At 42.5% G+C, this 22,260-nt stretch overlaps 1 protein-coding gene across 1 annotated transcript in view; it reads right to left on the minus strand.

Moving 5' to 3' along the window:
- The window catches only part of LOC137377295 (myeloperoxidase-like), a 167,879-nt gene that overhangs the window by 38,381 nt on the left and 107,238 nt on the right, over positions 1–22,260 (minus strand). The window contains exons 3-4 of the mRNA XM_068046856.1: positions 4,355–4,448; positions 2,476–2,651 (exon numbers count right to left, since the gene is read on the minus strand). Coding sequence (XP_067902957.1) covers positions 2,476–2,651; positions 4,355–4,448 — 270 coding nt within the window. The remainder of the gene's footprint in view (positions 1–2,475; positions 2,652–4,354; positions 4,449–22,260) is intronic.

Raw genomic sequence — 22,260 nt, forward strand, 5'->3', positions numbered from 1 at the left:
TGCAGATGCTGAGCTGGAGGTCTTCCTTGAGGCAGTGAGAGGGAGAGGAGGGAGGTCCTTGTTCTGGAGGGTGGCAGGAAAAGGCCACCCTCTCAGATCAAGCAGGCCTGGATCAAGGTAGTGGAGGCGGTGAGCACACGGCATATGGTCCGAAGGAACTGAGTCCAGTGCAGGAAGTGGTTTAATGAGGTTTGTCATGCTAGGCCCCCACCTGCCAAGAATGAGGCACATTAATTTTGTCATGAACATTGATTTTAAACTGTTACTGGAGTGAAGAAAGGACTTGTTAAACAGATCAGCTGTGGTTGGAAAAGACATTTGCATATTAACAGACGGTGCTTGGAAGGACAAATGATCATTCCCTAACATATTCAACCCACAATGGACCTTTATCACCAGGTATTGTGTGTAAGAGGAGCATTCCTGGGACTGCGAAGGTGATACATTCCAAAACGTGGTCAGACCAGTTAGTCACATGACTAACCTGCTTGGCAACGGTTTTTTTCTGAATCAGTGAGAAATAGTTTGAACGGAGAGTGTCTGTTTTCTCCTGGACTGAGAAGATCTCTCCTGTCTGCTCCCATCTCTTTCTCACAAACCTCTGAATCCACTGAAGACACATGAACCCCAAGAGAGAAATGTCTCCTGCAGCGAACAAGATTTAGGACGAATACTGGGCCACAACATAAAGCAACAACTACCTACAATCAAAGACTCTACAGTGAGCTTAAAGAACCGTAACAAAAGCTCTTCAGATATTGCCTCAAACTTTTCATTTTACTTTTTCTTCTCTTTTCTGTCTCTATTTGCATGTGTGTATTGCATTTGCATGCTAGTGTGGGTGTGTCATGTATCCATAGGCGTCAACCGAATTAGAGTTTAAATTTAAGTTTAATAAATTTCAATCTTTCTTCTTTTAAACCTAAGAAAGCCTGTTTGTGGTGCTTTCTTTGCCTTATAATTGGAAAGCGGTGAACAAGGATTCACCAAGGGGGAGTGAAAAGCACGGTGTGTTTAAAATTAAATCCTGTTACGGTAAGACCAGTGAAGGTTGAAAGGGAACCCTAGACCACTTTCTCACCTGGTCGTAACAGGTTATTCTCTCTGGCAAGATGAGTGCAATGGTGCAATGCCAGACCATCAGGATAAGCCTCTGGGTATTCAACCTTGAGCAGACACTCCAGCTGAAGAGCCTCAGTGTGCATGCCGCTCCTGACCATGGGAGTTGTGTATGCCCAGGGTAGTTACTGACCCCTTAGCAAGGTTCAGAGCCATAGTGCTACTGAGTACCTGCCAGTACTGATACATTCAGCTTCTTATGCCAATGAGCCATTGGCATTGGCCATAGAGGACAGCAGTGCGTTATCTCTCTTTCTTTTGTCCTTGTAGGGGAAATAATCTCACAATGCCTGTGAACGGGGCCAGACAGGAGGAGGGGATCCCTTTCTACACATCCTCACCACCATGGAAGAGGGAGCCATAAAGATCACCAGGGCTGCTGACCACGAGCAAATCAGAGAAGGCTTACACAGGAACTCATTCAGCTCCTTATTGAACGTTTACCATGAATCAGCATTCACTTCACAAGCTGGCAACTTGTTCCAAAGGTAATAACCCTCTGAAAAGAAAAGCCTCCTGATATCTAACCTAGTTCTATGTTTACATAATTCATATGCATGTCCTTTGATTCTCCTTGATCTCGGTAACTCATAGTCTATCCACATAGATCAAATCTAATCCTTTTATTATTTTAAAATCCTCAATCAACTCACCTCGAAGTCTATGTTTTTCTAGAGTAAGAAGACTAAGTTGTCTCAACCTATCATGTCATTAAGGGCCTCTAAACTAGATAGCAATCTAGTGGTTGTCCTGAGAACCTTTTCCAGGGGTTCTCTATCTCCCACCATGTGAGATGACTATTCTAAATAGAGGCCTAACCAAGGTCTTATACAAGGCACCTAAAGTGTTTTTTAAAATTTTGTATTGGATTTTTCAAGCAATATATTCTAATATTCTATTTGCTTTTGCTACATCCTCATAGCGCTGACTGTGTACCTTTAGGATCACATGCACAATAATTCCTCGATCTCTTTGCTGCTCAAGAGACTTTAGTTCAGAACCCTGTATGGTATACATGTGCTTGGCATTAGCTCAGCCACGTGCATAACACTACATTTATCATATAATACTATAGATATTAAATGCCATCTGCTAGATGTGGGCCCATTCCCCCATTGCATCTAGGTCTGATTGTAGTTTTTTTTCCCTCATCCAAGGTTCTAACATTAGCACACGTTTTTGAGTCACAACAAGGAGGCCGAGAACATTGTTATCAGAATGTGCCACAAACTGCACAGATTCCATTACCCTTCCCATCCCCTCTTCTGCTCTTGGGATTTATTACTATTTAATAAAATGCCCTGGGACACTTTTACATTAAAGGTGGTTGCCTAAATATAAGTTGTTGTTGTTTACCCGTTGCATTCCTGAACATTTTCTCCTGCGTGTAAACCATCTGCCGAATGAGTTCTATGGTAGTTTCCATCAGCTCAGCTGCTCTCACTGCCGTCCGAGTCTCAGCTACAGGATGTTTGAAGAAGCTGAGCAGGTCATTGGCACTAATGGAGCCTTCGGCCAGCACTGCTTTACTCCTGGGAATCAAAGAGCACATCTTAGAGCAGCAGATGGTTTACGCTTGGCAGTGTAAATCTTTCACCAGAACCCTCCCCCTGCCTTCCCACTGGAAGCTGTAGAACATAGGCATAAATAGACCAGTTTTACTCCTGTCAAATGGACACCCTCTTATTTGCGGGGATTCTACTGAGCTAGTTGCAGAGAAGAAAATGGCAAAACTCCCATGTTGCCAACTCATGAATGTCTGTTCAGTGGTGTGCTGCAGTTGCTACATTTGGCCTCTAGAGGATACAATTCCACCTGGGAGGCTTTCCTCATTTTCTGATGCCATTTTCCAGCCTGCCGGAGATTAGTTGGAGGCATCATCTTAAGCAACAGTGGGTAAATCTTAATGGAAAGCACGATGAATACCTGGAAAATTCCTCAAGGAATGTTTCACATTTTCTTTGTTGTACTAAGGCAGTGTTTTGTGTGATCTAAGAGATCAGCAAGCAAATTATTCTGTTTATTATAATAATTGTAATAATAAAATAATTTTAATGTTTTAAAATATCAGATGGTAGCAGTGAAACATTTCCTGTTGATAGGCTGTGTACTGTGTTGCAAGTGGCCAGCATTACCCTTTTCTCTTATGTTCTTATTTTATTTTCTACTGTTAAGAATTCAGTAAACCAGGATGCTTTTGGTAACAACACACAGGCCTCATTAGATCCTATTGAGCCCTTCCAGTTCAGCAACAGGATGAGATAGGTACAAAGCAAACTTCCTATCATTACACTCCCCCATCAAACGTTCTCAATTAAGGTACAGCACAGGAAAATGACTTGCACTTCTGTCACATTTCTCAAGCATCCCGAATCACTTGTTATGATAATTAACTTTGATGTGCAGTTATTGTTGTTATGTAGACAAACTCAGCAGCTAACAGACCAGTTAATCTGTTATTGGCGAAGTGAAGTCTATTAGCCAGGATAACTCCTTGCATTAACAGGTAGATGGCCTCTGCTAAGTGTCTCATTCAGAGACTGGCACCTCTAACAATGCAGAACTCTCTCAGTTCTGCACTGAACATTAAGTGCTGTGGGACATTTTTACTAATTTAAAGCATTAAAAATAAATGCAAGCTTTTGTTAAAGTATCAGCTAGATAATGTAGTGATATTCTATGGCCTTAGCACCCACAACTTTCTGTACCAGAGACAAAATGACTACTAAATGAGTCAAGAAACATTTTGTAATTCGTCAATAACATGCTGAAACTTCAAATATTGCACAATTGTGTCTGTTGCACCACGGTGACATTTTCCTTTCTTACACTGGCATTTTTGTGACATTTCTGAATGAAATTGCCAATTTAGTGCTGGCCTATTTATAGTTTTATGGTGTAGCTTCTGCCTGGTTCCTCATAAGCTCCAAATATTCCATCCGTCACATTGTTCCTCCTCCTGCATCCTCACTATGCTGAACTCAAGACTCCTACACCAACTAACGTTTTCTCAGGACCTCAAACTACATCTCCTCATCTCCCCAGTTTTCCCTTTCTTCCACAATTAAATTCAAGCTCAGTGTCACCTAATTAGTGCACTTAGATTTATCTCAACTTGTTGCCTATGCCCTACTACCTTTGTAGTGTTCTGTACAATGGGCCTTGCCCCATCAACAGGTTTCCCAATTTAAAAAAAATTCCAATTTGTCCCTTCCTTAACATTTTTTAATCTTACCTGTCTCTAGATCTTTTATAGGCAGCATTGACAAGATCAAGTGCCTGCTGGAATGCTTCATTGACAAACGCACTGCCTCGCTGTGTCACAGATCCTGCAAGACCAGAATAAAATTCATAGGGTTTAAAGATTGAATCAATAGATTTAGTAGTATAAGTATTGCAGAAATTTTAGGATAAACAAAGCGTGTTGCTTTTAATATCCTATTTAATCTCATATGTGCCAATTCTGGGAAACTTTCTGTAGACATTTTTGTTGCATGATTGCCTTTAAGAGTGATATCCCTTTAAGATCTTAGTATGCCAATGAACTAAGTACCAAGATGCAGTCATGTGACTTGGAGCCAGGGGCACTCTGCACCTGGAGCACCCAGAGTAAGGTTCTGAAATAGTTAGCTCTGTAATGTATATAATAGCTAACTGTTTAATAAACCTGTTTGAGATCATCAACCAACTGGACTCCACGCATTTCATTTATGTTCCATCAGCCAACATAAAAGAACTCATTACATGGTGGCAGCTGCGGTGAAAAAAAAGGAAAAACAGCCTTGAAAACAACCCTTTCTATAGCCACGAGAGAGAAAGTTAAAAAAACAAATAGTGGCTCAAACAGTAAAAAAAAAACTTACCTCTAGCTGGAGAAAAAAGAGCTCAGAACGATAGGCTGCAAGTAAATCAGGCAAGGGATACTGCTTTAAAAAATGCTTTGAAGTCCTTCAAAAGGTTGCTTTTTTCTAAAAGCTGCGTGTAAAAAAAAAGCGGGGAAAACTTGACTTCTCTTCCCAGGCTGATTGAGGTCGGCACCATTACAGGAGGCGTCCGAGTGCAGAAAGCACGGGAAAACACCGATCACTGCAGAGCCTTCATCCACACAGCAACAGTCCAAAAAAAACCTCATAAAGCCACTTGAGCCTGAAGAACATAAACTTTAGCAGCTAGTGAACAGCTGTGTAAACAGACAATCTTAAGTGCTGCAAAAACAAAAACTCTAGCAAAAAAGCAATTAACCAGCCTATTGAGCAGCTGTGTAAACATACAAGCTTAAGTGCTGGAAGCAAGATAAACACACAACACTAGCAAACACCTGCACCTGTCAATCAAAGCAGCAAGTTTAAATAAAAGACAGTTTGTTAAAGGGGCAACAGTGCAGAGTTATAAAACAACTCTCAAAGCAAATTTTAAGCAAAAGAACAGTAGGAAAATGGATACCAAATTTCCCAGCATGAACTGGAAAGCCATGGATATCCTATCTGAGTTCCAACCGTTCAAACCAAGAATGCAGTTATGCTTCACAGATCAAGTAATTGTAGAACCAGAAAAACAGGCTGTGAAAATAATACTGGCAATTGGATGTGAAAGATTACACAGAAGCAATACCTTAGGCTCATCTGACGAGGACCAGAAAGATCCTGCAAAGATATGGAAAGTGCTAGATGATCAACTCCGATTATGAGTGAATTTTAGAATTCACTGCCTGGAATTGATATCCTACAGGCAAAAGCCACAGGAATCAACAGACCAATTGATCAGTAGATGCCGAAGTAAGGGCAATGAATGCGACTTTTCAGAAACTGAGCTGTCAGACCAAATAATGGAGTTGGTGATTGTATCAACGCCCATTGAAGCATTTCAGGAAGACCTCTTGAGGGAAAAAGAGGAATGTTCCATGCTGGAACATGGCAGGAAATATGAAACCATTGTAGCTGGACAAAAGCACCTGCAAGCATTAGGTGCAGCCAACAGTATCAGCATGATAACCAGGTTGAAAAGAGCAAGCAAGCTGTGTGGTAAGTGTGGTTGGTCCCATTCATCACAAAGTTGTCCTCTATTTCAAGACCAATGAAAGGCGTATGGTACAAAAGGACACTGGAACCGCCTATGCAGAAATTCGAGCTCTAAAGATGCAGCCAGAAGCCACAGTAGGACACAAGCCAATAGAAGACTGGCACAGAACATGGCAACAGAAGCAAGGAAAGCTTCAGAGACCTGCATGAACAGAAGTCGATACACAAAGTCCACAGCGAAACAGGCCTGAGACAAGGCTCAGAGAAGTAATTCTCAGTCAGAAGATGAACAAGCATTCCACATTGTGAACCTGACACATTATGTTGATGAAGTCAAACAACTGGAAGCTTTTGCCACCATTAACATCATGTGCCCAAAAGAAAGTTGGTAAACATACACTCAGGTTAAGATTAACACTGGCGCTAGTGCAAATATCCTACCAGTCTGAATACTGAAAGATATGTACCAGAGTCATTGGAAATCAATGATACAACTGACAACTGCCAAGTTATCTGCATACAGCGGGTCACCCATTCCTTGCAGTGGCACATTAACAATGCGATGCAGCTCTGGCAAGTCGGCATGGAAACCACAAATATTCTACCTAGTAGACACAAGCGGACCAGCAGTGGCAGGACTACCAGCGTGTAAGGACCTCAACATCATGATCATGCACGAGGCCACCAAGGTACCCATTACAGCAGAGGAGACCAAGGGTACCCGGATTGAGTCAGTCCACAACCTACAACAAATGTACCTGGGTAGGTTCGATGCCACAGGAAATTTCAAAGGCGATGCCGTACTGCACCTCAGAGAGGATGCAATTCCATCAATCGACCCTCCCAAAAAGTGCAGTGTGAACATACAACAAAAGCTTAAGTGCAATTTAGATGACATGGAACACAATGGCATCATCTGTCATGTGCATCATCACAAAGACTGGTGCAGCTCAATCATGTGTATACTGAAGAAGGATGGAGCGATAAGGGTATGTCTAGATCTGAGGCGTCTAAACCTCTCCCTAAAGAGATGCCCCTACAAGTTTCCAACACTAGAGGAATTGAACCCCAGGTTCACAGGAGCCGATTTCTTCTCCAAGTTGGATGCTAAACATGGATATTGGTCAGTACACTTAGCTAAGGAATCTCAAGAAGTCACCACCTTCAGGGCACCATTTGGAAGATATTGCTTCCAGAGACTACCCTTCGGCTTATCTGTCAGTCAGGATCTGTTTCAGTAGCATATGGACAGAATTATAGAACATGTGCCTGGACGTATATGCATTGCTGATGACATTGCAGTAATGGGCAAAACCAAAGAACATGATCAGAATCTCCATTCACTGATGACAGTAGCTCGTCGTGAAGGGCTCGTTTTTAACAGCAAGAAGTGCCAGGTGATTGTAAGCCAGATCAATTTCTTTATTGCCATATATTCCGGTCGTGGAATCCCTCCTGACCCAGGCAAAATTGAAGATGTAAGGTATATGCCTCCCCTACAAGACAAGGAAGACCTCCAGAGATGTCTTGGATTTTTCAACTTTTTAGCACCATATATTCCAAATATTTCTGATAAAGCATCATTGCTGAGGGGCCTCTTAAAAAAAGATGTACCATTTGTATGACAGGAGGACCATCAGCATATGTTTGAGTCTCAAACAAGCATTATCAGCAGAAACCTGAACCCTGCAGTACTATGACACAAGGAAGAAGACAATCCTGGAAATTGTCACCTCACAGAAAGGGCTAAGTGTGTGCATCCTGCAGGATGGTGAACCAATTGCATTCGGGTCCAAATGTTTATCCTCAGCACAGTCTGATTACTCAAACATAGAGTGTGAAACACTTGCTCTGGTGGTTGGAATCACAAGGCTCCACACCTATGTGTTCGGTAAGCAGTTCACGGTGGAAACTGACCACAAACCACTGGAGATGATCTGGCGCAAACCATTTAGAAGTGCATCACCTCGACTACAGCGACTTTTAGTGAAAGTACAGGGGTACGACTTCGACGTCTGCTATAAACTGGGTACTAAAATGGTTACCTCAAATACACTGAGCAGGTTGCCAAACCTGAGCAAGAATGAAGAAGTTCCACTGGATTTACAAGTGGACAGCGTGGACATCGAGGTGGAAGATGTGCTCAAAATTGATTTATTGCATTTTGGTCAGCACAAATGTGACCAACTACAATCAGAAACAGCCAATGATCCACAACTGAAGGCCCTGTGGAGATTCATCATAGAAGGTTGGCCTGTTATGGTAGAAGTGGTGCCAGAACCCCTCAGATGCTTTTGGCCTTATAGAGATGAACTTGGTATCTCGAGAGGCATCACCTTCAAGTGAAAACAAGTGATTTTGCCCTAAGCTCTCCGAGAGGACATCTTGTCACAACTTCACCAAGGCCATATGGGTTTAGAGCGAATGAGACAACTGGCACGAGACACTATTTATTGACCAGGGATAAACAGTGACATTGAAAGGTTAGTGAGATGTGTGAAGCATGCCAGAGCCACCAGCCACAACAACACAAAGAACTTCTACACCCTCACGAGATTCCATCAGTCTCTTGGTCCAAAATCGTCACTGACCTGTTTCCATTAATGGAGATGACTTTATCTTAGTCACTGATTATTTCTCCAAATTTCCAATTGTCAGACAGATAAAAGATACTTCAAGCACAGTCATCGAAGACACATTGAGTGCCATATTCAGTCTATTCGGTGCACCTGAAGAAATCATTTTGGACAATGCGCCACAGTATATGGGCAAACCTTTCAGTGATATGTACGCCAAATTGGGCGTAAACCAGTTGATGTCCTCACCACATTAACCTATATCCAATGGTCTTGCTGAGTGAATGGTTCTGTTAAGACCAGGTGAGAAAGGTGTCTAAGGGTCCCTTTCAGCCTTCACCTTGTTTTACTGTAACAGGGTTTAATTTTAAACACACCGTGTTTTGAGCTCCTCCTTGGTGAATCCTTGTTCACCGCTTTCCAATTATAAGCCAAAGAAATGAGCACAAACAGGCTTTCTTAGGTTTAAAGAAGAAAAGTGAAATATATTAAAACTTAAACTTAAACTCTAATTTGGTTAACGCTTACAAATATACTCTGTGTCCTACGCTAGCATGTATATGTGATCCGCACATGCAAATAGAGACAGAAAAGAGCTGAAGAAAAATAAAGTGGAGAGGTTTGAAGCAATATATGAAGAGTTTCTTGTTGCTGTGCTTTGAGCTCACTGTAGAGTCCTTTTGTAGGTAATTCTTGCTTTTCATTTGGGCCCAGTATTCTTTTTAAACCTTGTTCACTTTTCTCTCTTGCGTTCTTGTGTATTCAATGGATTCCAAAGCTGGTGAGAACGAGGTGAGAGCAGACAGGAGAGGCTGCGGCGAGCCAGCCACGAGAGGTCTTTCTGAGTTCAAATTCTCTGTGGTCAATTTAAAACTCTCAGTTCAAAACTCTGCAACAGCCAGTTAGTCATGTGACTAAACTGGTCTGACCACGTCTTCTGTGTATTGGGAGCAGGGACTGGTTCCTCTATTCCAACACTGTCTGCTAGTATGCAAAAAATGTCTTTCTGGCTAGGGGCCTGGCAATTCCTTGTGATAGGCCCTCTTTTCTTCCCAGCACCAATTTTAAGTTTAATGTCCATGTGGTGAAATTAATGTGCCTCATTCTTGGCAGGTGGGGGCCTGCATGACAGGTTTGCACAGTAAAATCACTTATCCTTAAGTGTAGGACAATAAGACAAAACTTTCATGTTGCCATGCACCACCTCAGAGCTACACCTAGGGATATGAGCTTACCTTCACCAGCAGAGATCATGTTTGGCAGACAACTGCGAATGACACTGCCAAGCCATCATCTGTCCAAATTCTCTCAGATGCAGGAAACACTGCTCGAAAAATAAGGGAGAATGAAGATGGTGCATGACCGATACGCCGGGGTGGAACTACATCAGTTACATGTAGGACAAAAGGTCAGGATTATACGCCCCACAGTGAAAACATGGCTACCCGCAGAGGTATCCAAAAATTTCAGTGGGCTTAGGTCATATGTGATTACAATACCTAGCAGAGCGGTGTTGAGAAGGAACCTTAGCCAATTAAGAGAAGTGTGCAATACCCCAATTGTGCACAGCGGACTCGAAAGAACGCACTCCGATGATGAGGGTGTGATGGAACAACAGGACGACAATCAACATGGTGACAACATGCCTGCAAACCCAAAACAACCAAGGATGACATCCCCAGAAGTTGATACTGTAACCAGATCTGGACGAGTTGTAAAACCACCAAAATGATATGTGGACTATTAAGCTTCTGCATGTGTAAAGTTCATAATCTCTATCCATGTGTAAATAATTTTGATGTTATCTAATGCTATGTATTTTACTTTTAGCATATGAGACTTATCTTTGAAAAGAAGGGGGATGTTGTCTGATTGCCTTTAAGAGTGTTATCCCTTTAAGATCTTAGTATGCCAATGAGCTAAGTACCAGATGCAGTCATGTCACTCTGCAACTGGAGCACCCAGAGTAAGGTTCTGTAAATCGTTTGCTCTATATTGTCAGTTGCCAGCGATCGCCAGAGCTGGCGGGCAGCCATAAAGATGGGGCTAAAGTGTGGCGAGTCGAAGAGACTTAGCAGTTGGCAGGAAAAAAAAAACAGAAATGCAAGGGGAGAGCCAACTGCGAAACAGCCCTGACAACCAATTTTATCTGCAGCACCTGTGGAAGAGTCTGTCACTCTAGTATTGGCCTTTATAGCCACTCCAGGCGCTGCTCCACAAACCACTGACCACCTCCCCTAGGCGCTTACCCATTGTCTCCCGAGACAAGGAGGCCAAAGAAGAAGAAGAAGAAGATATTGTATCTAATAGTTAGCTGTTTAATAAACCTGTTTGAGATCTTCAACCAACAGGACTCCACGCATTTCATTTATGTTGCATCAGATAACATAAAGAACTCATTACAATTTTTAGGTCATCCCTACGTTGAGACGGGATCTTCAGAGAAATTTGCATCTGATAACAGTTGTGGTATTACCCCTTCTGCTTTGGCATCAGCAGAAATCTTGTCCTTTGTTCCTATGTCAGTGATACTGAATTAAAATGGTTTAAAAATCGGAAGCATTTCCGATGGCTCAGTTGGTGGAGCCAGTGTAGCTGAGATTTATAAACCAGAAAACCACAGATTTGATTTTAGTGTCTGCACTGAATTAGCTGATCTCAACCAGGGCAGCAGTTAAGGATATAACAATGGCTCTGAGTTAAAGTATAGAACATCAGCCAGGGATCCTGATCTCACTGTCCTGTGGACCTCCCACCCCCACTCATCCTCTGATGGAGAGATTATGGATTAGGCTTTGCTTTGATATTCTGCCATAGTTGTACAGGCTGCTGGAACTCATTATCTCATCTTGCACATTAAGAATGACTACTGAAGGATGAAGAGAATTTGAACAGGATAAAAAGCAATAAAGAGGAGGTACTTAAATTTAAATGATTAGCTGTGCTGAAAGTTGAAAAGCCATCTGCTGCAGTTGGGATGCATCCGAGGTTGTTGAGGGAAGTATGGGGGGAAATAACGGAAACTTTGGCCAGAGTCTTTTAATCCTCCTTGGATATGGTCCTGGTGTGAGTGGACTTGAGGGTTGCAAAATGTTACATCCCTGTTCAAAGAAGGGGAGAGAGAAAAGCTTACCGGTCAGTCAGCCTAGTGTCGGTAGTAGGGAAACTTTTAGGGACCACATTCAAGGGGCTCAATTTTATTCTCCCGCCACTGGGGGCGGAGGTGGGCAAGAAAAATGGCGGCCTGCACGCATGGGCCACGTGCCACCATGCCGCCACGATCGAGCGCACAGCGGCTCATTTCCAGACGCAGGGCAGTCTGCCCCCCTCCCCAATCACATGGCGGGGCCGGGCTCCATGATGGCGGCAACAGCGTCAGCTGCCTCTGTGCAGGTGTTGGCACCAATTTCAAAGGGCTCCCAGACCTACAGAGGCAGAAAAAGTGCAACCCCGGAACCGTACCCCCCTCCACCACCCACTACACTGTACATAAATGTGTGACTTGTTCCCCCCCACTGCCAATATATAGAAAATAAATGGTAACCCTGTTCTCCTCCCACAAAACATTTAAATTGAATAGTTGACCTCTCCCCCCACCAGCTGCACAAAGTGCAGAGGTCACCCCTTCCCCTCACACTAGAAATGCAGAGTTGACCCCATTCCCCTCCCCCATCACTACACTAAAAACCCTAAGTTCCCCCTCCCCCATGTCAGTGGCTCCAGCTTACCCTGGATGAGAAAGTGAAGGCGTGTGAGTGCGGGCCATCGCACAGAAGATCGCAGACAGCTGGTAAGATCGCGGAGAATGATATGCTAATGTATTCATGCCCTTTATTTCAATATTTAAAATTGGGTCCTGTCGCCGAGTGGCAGGGTGGCTAGCCGCCATGGAGCCTCGCCGCCGCTGGGAGATCGGGCCTGGCAATCCTGGAATAGGGCTCTGTGGTGGGCCGCTGCCGCTGCGATCATCCGGCCCCCACTGCCCAGGAGCCCAACGTTGGGAGCTCAACAGAATTCAGTCCAAGGACAAAATTAATTGTCACTTGGAAAAAGATGGGTTAAGAAATAACAGCCAATATGTTAAACACAAACAATGTCTGATAAATTTGACTGAGTTCTTTGATGAAATAAAAGAGAGGGTTGATGAAGATAGTGTGGTTGCTTTCAAAAAGCATTTGACAAAAGTGCCACATAATAGACAAAATTGAAGCCCATGAGATTAAAGGAACAGTGGCTGTGTGGATACAAAATTAGATAAAAAACAGAAAGCAGAGAGCAGTGGTAAATGTTTTTTCTGACTGGATGGAAGTATACAGTAGTGTCTCCAGGGGTCTGGATCTGGACCACTGCTCTTTTTAATGTAAGTTAATGACCTGAACTTGGGTATACAGGGTCTCATTTCAAAGTTTCCAGATGCCATAAAGCTTTGAAATGTAGTAAACAGTGAGGAGGATATTAGCAAACAGGAGGAATTAGACTGGTGAAATAGACAGACGCATGACAGATGAAATTTAATGCAGAGAACTGTGAAGTGATGCATTTCGGAAGGAAACAAAGAGGAGCAATATAAACTGAATGATGTAATTTTAAAGGGGTGCAGGAACAGAGATACCTGGGGGTTCACATAAATAAACCTTGGAAGATTGCAGGACATTTTTTTTAAATTCATTCATGGGATGTGGGCGTCGCTGGCCAGGCCAGCATTTATTGCCCATCCCTAATTGCCCTTGAGAAGATGGTGGTGAGCTGCCTTCTTGAACCTCTGCCGTCCATGTGGGGTAGGTATACCCACAGTGCTGTTAGGAAGGGAGTTCCAGGATTTTGACCCAGCGACAGTGAAGGAATGGTGATATAGTTCCAAGTCAGGATGGTGTGTGACTTGGAGAGGAACTTGCAGGTGGTGGTGTTCCCATGCATTTGCTGCCCTTGTCCTTCTAGTTGGTAGAGGTCGCGGGTTTAGAAGGTGCTGTCTAAGGAGCCTTGGTGCGTTGCTGATAAAGTTGATAAAGCTGTTTAAAAATATATAGGATCCTTGGCTTAATAAATAGAGACATAGAGTACAAAATCAAGAACATTGTGCTAAACCTTTAGAAATCACTGGTTAGACTCCAGCAGCAGTATTGTGTTCATCTCTGGCACCAAATTTTAGGAAGGATGTTAAGGCCTTGGAGAGGGTTAAGAGACTTCAGTTATGTTGAGAGGGACTAGAGAAGCTGGGATTGTTTTCCTTAGAGTGCAGAATGTTAAGTGGAGATTAAAAAGTGTTCAAAATTACAAGGGGTTTTGATAGATTAATGGTCCAATGCTCTAAGAATATTCGACTGGCTTCTAATTCAGTAAGAAATAAACTGTGCCTGAGCAAGAAACAGGAGCATGTCCTGATTGGCTATACCCAATAAGATGCCACCAAGCAAAGCGGCAAGCCCTGGCACAACCATCTGACAATAACCATAGGGAAATATCTTCATTACATCAGTGATGTAATGAGTTCTTTATATGTCGTCTGATGGAACATAAATGAGATGCTTGGAGTCCAGTTATCCTGCATCTCGGGGAATTTGGACAGATGATGGCTTGGCAGAGTGGTCCATACTTGTCTGCCAAACATGATCTCTGCTGGTGATGGTAAGCCCATATCCATACATGTAGCTCTGAGGTGGAGCATGGTAACACGAAAATCGTGTTTCCTTGTCCTACACTTTAGGATAAGTGCTTTGACTGTTTGAACCATTCACTCGGCGAGACCATTAGATGTAGGATAATGTGGTGAGGATGTCACATGGTTTACGCCCCATTTGGCGCACATATCCCTGAAAAGTTTGCCCGTATACTGTGGCCCATTGTCAGAATTGATTTCTTCAGGTGCGCTGAATAGACAAATATGGCACTCAATGTGTCTGCAACGACTGCACTTAATGTGTCTTTTACCTGTCTGACAATTGGAAATTTGGAAAAATAATCGGTGACTAAGATAAAGTCATCTCCATTAATGGAAAACAGGTCAGTGGCGATTTTGGACCAAGGGATTGACAGAATTTCATGAGGGTGTAGAGGTTCTTTACATTGTTGTGGCTGGTGGCTCTGTCATGCCTCACACAGCCTCACTAACCTTTCGAGGTCATTATTGATCCCTGGCCAATAAATAGTGTCTCGTACCAGTCGTCTTGTTCACTCTATGCCCAAAAGGCCTTGGTGAAGATGTGACAAGAGAGCTTTGAGCAAAATCACTTGTTTTCCCTTGAAGGAGATACCTTTTGAGATATTGAGTTCATCTGTGTAAGGTCAGAAGTACCTGAGGGTTTCTGGCATCTCTTTTACCGTGTCAGGCCAGTCTTACATGATGACTCTCCACAGTGCCATCAGTTGTGGGTTATTTGCTGTTTCTGATTGCAGTTGGTCACATTTGTGCTGACTAAAATGCAGTAAGTTGATTTTGAGCACATCTTCCACCTCGATGTCCACGCTGTCCACTTGTAGATCCAGCGGAACTTCTTCATTCTTGCTCGGGCTTGTCAGTCTGCTCAGTGTATCCAAGGTGACCATTTTGGTACCCGGTTTGCAGCAGATGTTGACGTTGTACCCCTGTACTTTCACTAAGAGCCGCTGTAGTCGAGGTGGTGCGCTTGTCAATGGTTTGCGCCAGATCATCTCCAGTGGTTTGTGGTCAGTTTTTACCGTGATCTACTTACTGAACAGGTAGCTGTGGAGCCTTGTAATCCTAAACACCAGAGCAAGTGTTTCACACTCTATGAGTAATCGGACTGTACTGAGGATAAACATTTTGACCCGAATGCAATTGCTTTGCCATCCTACAAGATGCACGCTCCAAGCCCTTTCTGTGAGGCGTCAAAATCCAAGATCATAGTACTGCAGCGTTCAGGTTTCTGCTGACAATACTTGTTTGAGTGACTCAAGCATATGCTGATGGTCCTCCTGCCATACAAATGGTCTGTTTTTCTTTAAGAGCTCTCTCAGCGATGATGCTTTGTCAGAAAAATTTGGAATGTATGGTGCCAAAAAGTTGAAAAATCCTAGACATCTCTGGAGGTCTTCCTTGTCTTGTGGGGTAGGCATCTACCTTACAGCTTCAATTTTCCCTGGGTCAGGACGGATTCCGCAACCGGAATATATAGAGCCAAAGAAATTGACCTGGCTTACAGTCACCTGGCACTTCTTTCTGTTAAAAATGAGCCCTTCACGACGAGCTACTGTCATCAGTGAATGGAGATTCTGATCATGTTCTTCTTTGGTTTTTCCCATTACTGCAATGTCATCAGCAATGCTTAAACATCCAGGCACATGTTCTATAATTCTGTCCATACGCTGCTGAAACAGATCCTGACTGACAGATAAGCCGAAGGGTAGTCTCTGGAAGCAATATCTTCCAAATGGTGCCCTGAAGGTGGTGACTTCTTGAGATTCCTGAGCTAGGTGTACTGACCAATATCCATGTTTAGCATCCAACTTGGAGAAGAATTAGCTCCTGTGAACTTGGGATTCAATTCCTCTAATGTCGGAATCTTGTAGGGGCATCTCTTTAGGGAGCGGTTTAGGTGCCTCAGATCTAGACACACCCTGATTGCTTCATCCTTCTTCAGTACGCATGTGATTGGGCTGCACCAGTCTGTATGATGATGCACATGACAGATGGTGCCATTGAATTCCATGTTATCTAACTCGCGCTTAAACTTTTCTTGTACGCTCACACTGCACTTTCTGCGAGGGTCAATTGACGGAATTGCATCCTCTCTGAGGTGCAGTACGGCATCGCCTTTGAAATTTCCTGTGGCATCGAACCCACCCAGGTACATTTGTTATAGGTTGTGGACTGACTCAATGCGGGTACCCTTGGTCTCCTCTGCTGTAATGGGTACCTTGGTGACCTCGTGAATAGTTATGATGTTGAGGTCCTTACACGCTGGTAGCCCTGCCACTGCTGGTCCGCTTGTGTCTACTAGGTAGAATGTTTGTGGTTTCCATGCCAACTTGCGATTGCTGCATTGCATTGTTGGAGTGCCACTACAAGGGATGGGTGACCCGTTGTCTGCAGATAATTTGGCAGTTATTGGTTGTATCATTGATTTCCAATGACTCTGGTATATATCTTTCAGTGTTCAGACTGGTTGGATATTTGCATTATTGCTGGTGCCAGTCTTAACCCTGAGTGTATATTTGCCAGCTTACTTTGGGCACATGATGTTAATAGTGGCAAAAGCTTCCAGTTGTTTGACTTCATCAATGTGGTGTGTCGGGTTCACAATGTGGAATGTCTGCTGGTCTTGTAGAGAGAATTGCTTCTCTCTGAGCCTTGTCTCAGGTCTGTTTCGTTGTGGACTTCATGTATCGGCTTGCGTTTATGCCAGTCTTCGGAACTCCCCTTGCTGCTGTTGCCCTGCTTCTGGACCTGTTGTCTGTTTGTCTGTACCCTACCATGATTTCTGGATGCACCTTCAGAGTCAGATTTCTTTCAAAAGTGGCCCAGTGTCCTTTTGCACCGCACGCATTGCACAGGTCTCGAAATGTAGGACATCTTCACCGTGAGTGGGACCAATCACACTTACCACACAGCTTGCTTGCTATTTTTGACCTGGTTATGGTGCCGATACTGTTGGCTGCATCTAGTGCTTGCAGATGCTGTTGTCCAGCTACTATGGCTTTGTATCTCCTGCCATCTTCCAGCAATGTATCAATGCTGTGACCTTTCTTTTCCCCAAAGAGGCCTTTCTGGAATGTTTCAATGGGTGTTGAAACAATCACCAGCTCCATTATTCGGTCTGACAACTCAGCTTCTGAAAAGTCACATTCATTCCCCTTACTACGGCATCTACTGACAAACTAGTTGATTGATTCCTGTGGCTGTTGCCTGTAGGACATCAATTCCAGGCCGTGATTTCTAAAATTAACTCGTAATCTGAGCCTATCTTCTAGCACTTTCCGTATCTTTGTGGAATCTTTCTGGTCCTCATCAGTTAAGCCTGAGGCATTGATTCTGTGCAATCCCTCATTTACAACTGCTATTAGTATTTTTACAGCCTGTTTTTTTTTGGTTCTACAATTACTTGATCTATAAAGGATAACTGCATTCTTTGTTTGAACAGTTGGAACTCACATAGGATATTCAAGGCTTTCCAGTTAATGCTGGGAAATTTAGTATCCATTTTTCTGAGGTTCTTTTGCTTAAAACTTACTTTAAGACTTGTTCTATGATTGTGTACTGCTTTCCCTTTAAAAAGAGTTCTCTTGGCTGCTTTGCTTGACAGGAGCAGGTGTTTAACAGTCCTTGTCTGTTTATCTAGCTTCCAGCGCTCTAGTCTGTATGTTTACACAGCTGAGCAATAGGCATTTTAAGTGCTTTTTTTGTTAGACTTTGTTTACACAGCCATTCAATAGGCAATTCTTCATGCTTCAGTGGTTTTATGAGTTTTTTAAACTTTGTCTGTGAGTGAAAGTTCTTCATGCTCAAGTGGTTTGATTTTTTTTTATAGCTTTAGCTGTGAGCTGCGTGAATGCAGGATTCCCACACTTTTTGCTGTCGGGCGCCTCCTGTAATGGCACAGACCTCGATCAGCCTGGGGGTGCCTTTGAAAACAATCTGCCTGAGATGGGGATTGGGTTTTCCCTGTTTTTATCTAACTGAACATTAAAAAAAATCAACTTTGCAAGCACCTCAAAGCTTTTTTTTCAATGGGGTTCCTGGACTGTCGAGACAATGACTCACCTGATCACACTGATTGATTTGCAACCAGTTGTTCAGTGCTCTGTCTTCTACAGCTCAAGTTAAGTGTTTTCTTCTTTCCCTGTTTGGCCAGTTTTTTTTAACTTTCTCTCTTTTAGCTGTATGAAGGTAGATTTTAAAGCTGTTTTCCCTATAGTCTTCAACGTAGACTTTGTTTTCTCACCACAGCTGTCACCATGTAATGAGTTCTTTTTATGTTGTCTGATGCAACATAACTGAGATGCATGGAGTCCAGGTATATTGAAGATCTCAAACAGGTTTATTACAACTAAACTATCCTACAGTACAGTTTACTATTTACAGAACCTGCCTCTAGGTGTTATAGCAGCAGAGTGACTCAGGCTTGTAGTCACATGACTGCATCCTGGTATTTGTCTCATTAGCATACTAATATCTTAAAGGGAGATCACTCTGAAAATCACACATTTTATAGCTCATTGGTAAGCTTTAAGAATATAAGAACATAAGAAATCGGAGCAGGAGTAGACCATATGGTCCCGCAAGCCTATTCTGCCATTCAATAGGATCATAGCTGATCTTCTGGCTCCACTCCATGTTCCTGCATGCTCCCCATATCCCTTGATTCCCTAAGATCAAAAATCTGTCTATCTCAGTTTTAAATGTCCTCAACGATGGAGTCTCCACAACCTTCTGGGGTATAGAATTCCAAAAATTCACAGCCTTCTGAGTGAAGAAATTTCTCCTCGTCTCAATCCTAAATTACTGACCCCTTATACTGAGACTGTGCCTCTGTGTTCTAGATTCCTCTACCAGGGGAAACAACCTCTCAGCTGTCAAGCTCCTTCTGAATCTTGTCTGTTTCAATGATATCTCTCATTCTTCTAAACTCCAGAGAGTATAACCCTAATTTACTCAACCCCTTATCATAGGACAACCCACTCATCCCAGGAACCAACCTAGTGAACCTTCGCTGTACCACCTCAAATGCTAGTATATCCTTTAGATATGGAGACCAATTATGTGCACAGATCTCCAGGTATGATTTCACCAAAGCCCTGTAAAATTGTAGCAAGAATTCCTTATTCTTGTACTCCAATCCCTTTGTAATGAAGGCCAACATGCCCTTTGCCTTACTAATTGTTTGCTATAGCTGCATGCAAACTTTCTGTGTTCCTTGTACAAGTACACCCATGTTTCTCTGAACATCAACATTTAGAAGTTTCATGCCTTTTAACAATATTCTGCTTTTCTGCTATTATTACCAAAGTGAATAACCTCATACTTCTCCACATTATACTCCATCTGCCACCTTGTTGTCCATGCACTTAACCAGTCTACATCTCTTTGCAACCTCCTCACAGCTTACATTCCCACCTAGTTTTGTATCATCAAAAAAACTCGGATACATTACTCTGGATCTCTCTGTTTAAGTGGTTAATTTAGATTGTATATAGTTGAGGCCCCAGCACTGATCCTTGTGGCACTTCACTAGTTACAGCCTGCCAACTTGAAAATGTCCCATTTATCATTACTATCTGCTTCCTGTCTGTTAACCAATCCTTCATCCATGCTAATATATTACCCCAATTCCTTGAGCCCTTATCTTGCATATTAGCCTTTTGTGTGGCACCTTATCGAATGCCTTTTGGAAATCCAGGTATACTACATCTACTGGTTCCCCTTTGTCTACCCTACTAGTAACATTCTCAAAAAACTCCAGTAAATTTGTCAAACACAATTTATCTTTCATAAAACCATGCTGACTCTGTCTTATCATACAATCAATTTCTAAATGCATTATTAAGAATCCTTAATAATAGATTCCAGCATTTTCCTGATGACCGATGTCAGGGTAACTAGCTTATAATTCCCTGTTTTCTCGCTCCCTCCTTTCATGGATAGCTGTGTTACATTTACTAACTTCTAATCCACTGGGACTGTTCTAGAACCTAGGGAACTTTGAAAAATCATAACCACTATCTTTTAGATCCCTAGGATGTAGACCATCACATCCTGGGGATTTGTTAGCTTTTAATCCCTTAAGTTTCTCTATTACTTTTTCTCTTCTGGTATTAATTACTTTAAGTTACTCACTCTTATTAGCCTCTTGGTTACCCTCTACTTCAGATATGTAATTTGTGTCTTCTACTGTGAAGACAGACACAAAATATTTGTTCAATCTCTCTCCCATTTCCTCATCCCCCATGATAATTTCTCCTGCCTCTGTCTCTAAGGGACCAACATATACTTTAGCTACCCTTCTTCTTTTTATATACTTATCAAAGCTCTTATAATCTGTTTTTATATTCCTGGCTATTTTACTCTCATATCCTGTTTTTTCCCTTTTTCATCAACTTATTGGTCGTCCTTTGCTGGTTTCGATAACTCTCCCAATCCTCAAGTTTACTACTATTCTTCACAACATTGTAAGCCTCTTCTTTTAACCTAATCCTATCTTTAGTAAGCCACAGATCGGTCTTTCTCAATGAGTTTTTGTTTCTTGATGAAATGTATTTTTGTTGAACCTTTTGAATTATTTCTTTAAATGATTCCTACTGTTTATTCACTGCCTTATCTTTTAGTATATTTACCCAATCAACCTTAGCCAATTCACCCCACATAAATATGTAATTGGCTTTAAGTTTAAGACTCTTGTTTTGGACTCAAGTATGTCATTCTCAAACTTAATATGAAATTCAATTGTATTATGATCATTTTATCCCAAAAGATCTTTTACTATGAGATTACTAATTAACCCTGCCAGAAAACACAATACTAGATTTAAAATTGCTTTATCCCGAGTTGGTTCCAAAACATATTGTTCTAAGAAGCTGTTGTGAATGTATTCTACAAACTCATCTTCCACTACCTTTTCCCATTTGATTTGTCCAGTTTATATGCAGTCTTCCATGATTATTACATTGCCTTTGTTACAAGCTCCAATTAGTTCTTGCTTAATGCTCTGTCCAATGATATAAATACTGTTAGAGGGCCAATAAACTACTCATGCCAGTGTTTTCTGACTCTTCTTATTCCTAATCTCCACCCATACTAATACTACTTCCTGATCTTCTGAGTCAAGATCCCTTCATGCTATTATATTATCATTTTAATATTATTATTATTATTGGCTTCCCCTCAAAGGCGAGGATGCTTGTAATCCATGAGTCTGAAGATGACTTGATGAGGCCAATTTGGGATCGAGAGACTTTATGGCACGTAGGGCATTTGTTGTCATGTGGGATGTCAGGTTGTCTATTTTTAGTTTGGGTCATGGCTTGTTCTTTTCGCTGCTCTCACTTTTCTTCTTCATTTTGTCACTGTTGGGTTTCAAAATGCTGGGATCCTTCCCACAGACTCTGCCTCCATCTGGTTCAGTCCAGGACGATGGTCTCCCAGGAGTTGATGTCAACGTTACATTTCTTCATGTCGGCTTTCAACACATCCTTGAAGCGCTTCCTCTGTCCTCCTCTGGCGCATCTGCCCTGACTGAGCTGGGAGATGAAGACCTGCTTTGAGAGCCTGGTACCTGACATCCGAACTATATGACCAACCCAATGAAGCTGATGGTGGATAATCATAGCCTCGATGCTTGTGGTGCCTGCTTGTGAGAGGACACTGATGTTGGTGTGCCTGTCCTCCACTAGATATGTAGGATCTTGCACAGGCAGCATTGATGAAATGACTCCAGTGCTTTGAGGTGCCTCCAATATGTTGTCCATGTGTCAGCCCTGTACTGTAAGTTAGGGATCACAACCGCATCGTAAACCATAAACTTGATTTCAGTTTTGATGTTGTAGCCTTCAAACACTGGCTTTCTCAAGTGGCCAAACGCGATGCTGAATTTCTT

The sequence above is a fragment of the Heterodontus francisci genome, chromosome 14 (genome assembly GCF_036365525.1).
Source record: "Heterodontus francisci isolate sHetFra1 chromosome 14, sHetFra1.hap1, whole genome shotgun sequence".
In the NCBI taxonomy this organism is placed as follows: domain Eukaryota; kingdom Metazoa; phylum Chordata; class Chondrichthyes; order Heterodontiformes; family Heterodontidae; genus Heterodontus; species Heterodontus francisci.